This window comes from Laccaria bicolor, genomic scaffold (genome assembly GCF_000143565.1).
Source record: "Laccaria bicolor S238N-H82 LACBIscaffold_55 genomic scaffold, whole genome shotgun sequence".
Classification (NCBI taxonomy): Eukaryota; Fungi; Basidiomycota; class Agaricomycetes; order Agaricales; family Hydnangiaceae; genus Laccaria; species Laccaria bicolor.
In genome coordinates, this window is record NW_001889926.1 from 27,476 (window position 1) to 32,516 (window position 5,041).

A 5,041-nucleotide genomic window follows, 5' to 3' on the forward strand; every position below is an offset into this window, starting at 1 on the left:
GATAGCCTTGTAACCACGTTTATTGCCTTTTATGGGGTCTTTGTTTCATCAAAAACGGTTAAGAATTGAGAAAGATATAACCAAATCCATATTTTACCCGAGTCTCTAGGAGATGTAATTCAGTTTCAGTCATAGCTATGTCAAATCTTCATTAAATCTCTTGAAAATTGGTAGAATGATGGGTATTTATATGCTTTACTATTTTATATAACCCGTTTATTTTTCAGAGTAATAATAGTTGAGATATAAATGGTTTATATTGGTATAATAAATTATACGCAAAAAAACCGGTCTGGATCGGTCTGAACCGGTATCATGGACCGCAAAAGACCGGTCCTAGGTGGTTCGGTTCGGTTCCCTCAATATCTGGGTCGGTCCTGGACCGGTTGCGGTCCACGGTTGCGCGTTTTCGGGGCAAAAAACCGGACTGAACTGAACCTTCAAACACTACTTTGAACTGGAATTAAAGATTGCAATGATCTACTAAAAATAAATCATAGTGGTGGGTGACACAGAAAAGTTGAAACAACCATATCACAGTGTAACCTAATATAATAGAATGATTTTGCACCCCAAGGATCGTTCGCGAAGGAGAGAGAAGTGGTTTGTGGGTCACGTGATGGTTGGTTGAAGTCGCGCAAGTGACGCGTCGCGTCGCTCTCCAACGCCGTTCCACTGCTGTTCACCCCGTGTGGCAGATATTACACATCGGAAATGAATAATAAGTAGTTTAGCAACAGATGTTACATACCTACTGCTGTGGTGTACCTACAGTGTACCCCTAGTGAAAAAAAAAAAAAAAACATATAAATACAACAAACATATCAGTGCGGAAGAACGGAAATCATATGGCGGATGTGTTGAGGGAAGGAAACACATCCGCTGTATGATTTCTGACTGTCATTGATGGACAGCGACGGATATTGATGAAGGATTTGCAATATTACATCAAAACAATAATAATTGATGGCAGAACCAAGGACAATCACAACAAGAACCCCGTTCTGATCCCAAAACAAACCTAAGAAGTGTGATTCTTCAGAAACCTATCCTAGGGGCCAAATTTACTGAAAAAAACCAATTTTTTTCGGAATTCTGAAGGCCAACATTTATAAAAATGGAATGCACAAAAGATTGCTTGAGGACAGACCACAACATCCCACTACCTGGGCTATAGGACTTTGTGCATGTATGCAGGTCTTTTTGGTATTTAAGTACAGCCTAGGCTGTAAGAAACACCCCTCCCCATTAGTGGCCACGCCCTCTTGCAGGGGTGTAGGTTCTCCTGTCGTCCTGTCCAAGGACCGATGAGAGGAAGTGGATGACGGTGTGTCGAGTTCTTTTGCGCCTGAGGGGAGAGCCCAAGAGAGTGTTTGTGATAGATGCCAAATTGATGTCTGTACATCCCGTAAGCCAAGCATGCAGTTGGCATTTTCTGACGCGCCATTGAACTTTCTCGCATACTGAACGCAAGCCGCCTTTTGTGAGAATGTGTATGTGAAGCATCAGCTTCGAGAGCCGCGAGGCAGCTAATGAGTACCGATCCTATGATAAGGATTCCCTCATTACACGACGAAAAGAAAGAATGAGGGAGGCGCTCGTATGTGGGTTCGGAGGTGGCTATATGCGTGCAGTAACAGTGATCCCAAATTTTAGCAGGAAAAAGGCAGGCGGCGTGGGGAGCATTGGAGGTCGTTATATGTGCGAAGAGTGAAATTTGGCGACTCGTCGTAGTACAGTCATCAACGGGTCAATGACACAAACATTTGTAGCTGAATGTATCACGTCTAGCACACTGATTCAAGTCACACGAAATGTTAGAATGTATCTTAACTCTACATTCCAAGACTTTAAATAATTTTACCTTGTGCTGTTGTTGAGGACTGCATCTTTCGGTCGAAACAGCGTCAACCTACTCAATGACACAGTCACAAATGCCTCGATTGGGATATAATCCGGAGTTTGGCTTTGTTTGTCTGCAGATATTTCTTCGAAGCAACAATCATCTCAATGGACAAGCCAACCTCGAGCACACGTCCCTCCCTCCAAGACGCTACTCGGAACTTAAACCTTCCACCTCCACCCTCTTCCAAACTTGGCAGATCATCCAAAAAGCTCACATCACGAGCCACAACGAAAGCCGTCTATCATCATATTGAGGTGGCTGAAAAACAAGCTGGGGTCTTCCCAAGTCCAGTGCGCAAGCGCACAGCTCAGAAAAGTTTTCTGAAAGCTTCCTTGAAGACAACTTCGTGAGTCTACTACATCATATTGCCTGTTCATTGCCTGATTCTCTCCCTGTCCAGTGACTTTGGTGCAAACAGCATACTCGACTCCCAAATCGATTCCCAACAGTGGTACGACAACCTGACACACAATGCAGTACTTCATCATGCCCCACTGATTCCTGCAGGAATGGAGCCATTCCACTGGAATCCGCAGGAATGGCACAGGAATCCACAGGAATGGACAGGAATGGCACTGGAATCCACAGGAATGACACAGGAATCCACTGGAATCCACTGGAATCCACTGGAATGGCACAGGAATGGACAGGAATGGCCTAAAACACATATTTTTCCAAGCTTAGCTAGATGTCACATGACTTAATCAACTCAGACCTTATGCTCATAACTTCTAAGAATTCCTTATGCTATTTAGACTTGAATAGGGAGAATCACAGTGTATTTGATAGAACTACATAAATCTATTCTACTACATTGAGTGTTAAAGGGAGGGGGGAGGGAGTGGGGGAGAGTGATGGAGGGGGGAGGGAGTGGTAGGGAGAGAGTGGTGGAGAAGGAAGGGGGGGGGAGCAGGAAATGGGGAGGGAGGGGGGAAGGGAAAAGGAAAGGGGGACAAGGAATAGGGGATTGATAAGGCAGGGGAGGGAAGGGGGAGGGAAAAGGAAGGGGGAGGGACAAAGGGGGGAGGGAAAAGGAAGGGGGAGGGAAAGTGAAGGGGGAGGGAAAGTGAAGGGGGAGGGAAAGTGAAGGGGGAGGGAAAGTGAAGGGGGAGGGAAAGTGAAGGGGGAGGGAAAGGGGAGGGGAGATGGACAAAGAAGGGGGAGAGAAAAGGGAGGGGAGATGGACAAGGAAGGGGGAGAGAAAAGGGAGGGGAGATGGACAAGGAAGGGGGAGAGAAAGGGGGGACAGGAAAGGGAGGAAAAGGGAGGGAAGGAAGGCTCGACGATGTGGGCGCGCGTTGTCGTCGTGTCGCGTTGTCGTCAACGTGTTGCGTTGTCGACGACGTGGGCGCTCGACGATGTGGGCGCGCGTCGTCGTCGTGTTGCATTGTCGTCGTGGCGTCGCGTCGCCGTTGTGTCGCGTCGTTGTCGTGTCGTCGTATGCACTCGTCGTCGTCTTCGCCAACGGGGTGGGTGCTCTACGTCGTGGGTCGTGGCCGTTGGTTGACGTGGCCATCCTCCGTCGACATGGTTGTCATCCGTTGACGTGTAGTCGTCGCCTCGTCGTCCGTTGACGTGGTCGTCGTCCGTTGACGTGGTCGTCGTCCATTGACGTGTGGCCGTCCTCGTCGTCCGCTGACGTGTCGTCTGCTGACGTGTCGTCCGCTGACGTGTCGTTGTCCTCGTCATCCGTCGTCGTCCATCGTCGTCCTCAGTGGGCGGTGACGGCGACGGCGACGGTTGTGGCTGGTGGTGGCCGTTGGCGAGGGTGGTGGCGTGGTGTGCCCGGCTGTTGTCGACGACGATGGTGGTGGTTTGAAACAAACGTTGTGGATTGTTTGATGATGTGAAATCGAGCCTCGGCGTTTGCCGAGACTCGATTTGGGCATGGGTATATTAATGTTTATTGATATTATTGATTAGTAATGTATATTCCGGACATTGCATTCCGGTTGCATTCCTTTTTGTCCATTCCGGGGACCATTCCGGCTACTAATCAGGAATGACATCATTCCTGAGGAATATTTGTCCCCCGGAATGTCTTTTTGGCTGGTGTCTCTGCCAAATTTGATTCCTCCGGATTCCGCTGGATTCCGCAGGAATGACCGGAATCCGGCAGGAATCAGTGGGGCATGATAAAGACCTCCACACAATGGGGTATCCCAGGATAGCCCACCTGTCCCAGCCATTGAAATCGAAGACGAAGAAAGCACCCAAGCTGAGGAAACCAATGACGCGTGCACAAACTGTGCCCACCTACTTGCTGAGCTCAAGCGCTCGCATGCAGCTCATCGGAGGACATGCAATGACAGCGTCAAGCTGGCGAGAGATTACGACCGTTTGATGGTGGAGGCGAAGTTCTTAAGGGAGTCAATGGTTTTCACAGCAGCAAAGATTACACAGATGGCAAAGGGCATGAATGGGACACTTGAAGAACTCTTGGACCCACATTCAGAGTAGTTAGCAGTCCCCCTCTATAAATCAATATCATTTTGGTTCCCAGTCCTATTCCATGCTACGAGCCATCAAGTACTACACCACTATTTGGGCCAGATGTGGAAGCCACCTGGGCCATGCGGCGTCTCCTCAACATTTTCCCACATTGTCACCAGTGTGACGGATTGTGGCCACCAGCTCAAAATCGAACTAATAGGGTTCTGCCGCCAGCCTAGCTGGCACAAACCTGTCAGGTCCAGCCAATTTCCAGCTGACCGCTCTGGCTATTGTCATTGTGGGTGAATATGTAGAGAGGGTACATATCACAGTATGGCAACCATGTATTCAATAACTCAATATCCCATTCAATTCCCTCCTCAATCCAAGCACATAATGTAGAAAAATCAATGATATGTAATTGTTACTCAATAACACGATGAAATTACTGGTACTACTGAAGAGGCTAGTTATATGCTACTACTCACCCATAACTCCCTTCCCTGCTATTGTGATACTCTCAAGTCGTTGTGATCTCATATGCCCCCTTCGTCGATTGGTGGTGGAGGTGATGGCCAGTGGTGAAGAAGTCTAAAGAGAGAATGTCCACATTAGCAGGCAGACAGGATAGGTTGTCGTTAGTGACTTACTTTGGCAGGGTTTGGACAAACAAACGGCAAGGGCAGCAACCCCCATAGCGGT

General features: G+C 48.2%; 1 protein-coding gene across 1 annotated transcript; it reads right to left on the bottom strand.

Moving 5' to 3' along the window:
• Positions 1 to 3,216: 3,216 nt before the first annotated feature.
• On the bottom strand, positions 3,217 to 3,595 carry LACBIDRAFT_312818 (uncharacterized protein; the record flags this gene model as incomplete). The annotated part of the gene is made up of 1 exon (XM_001888438.1): positions 3,217 to 3,595. The coding sequence occupies one exon, from the start codon at positions 3,593 to 3,595 to the stop codon at positions 3,227 to 3,229; it is 369 nt and encodes a 122-aa protein (XP_001888473.1). The 3' UTR covers positions 3,217 to 3,226.
• Between the last annotated feature and the right edge of the window lie 1,446 nt (positions 3,596 to 5,041).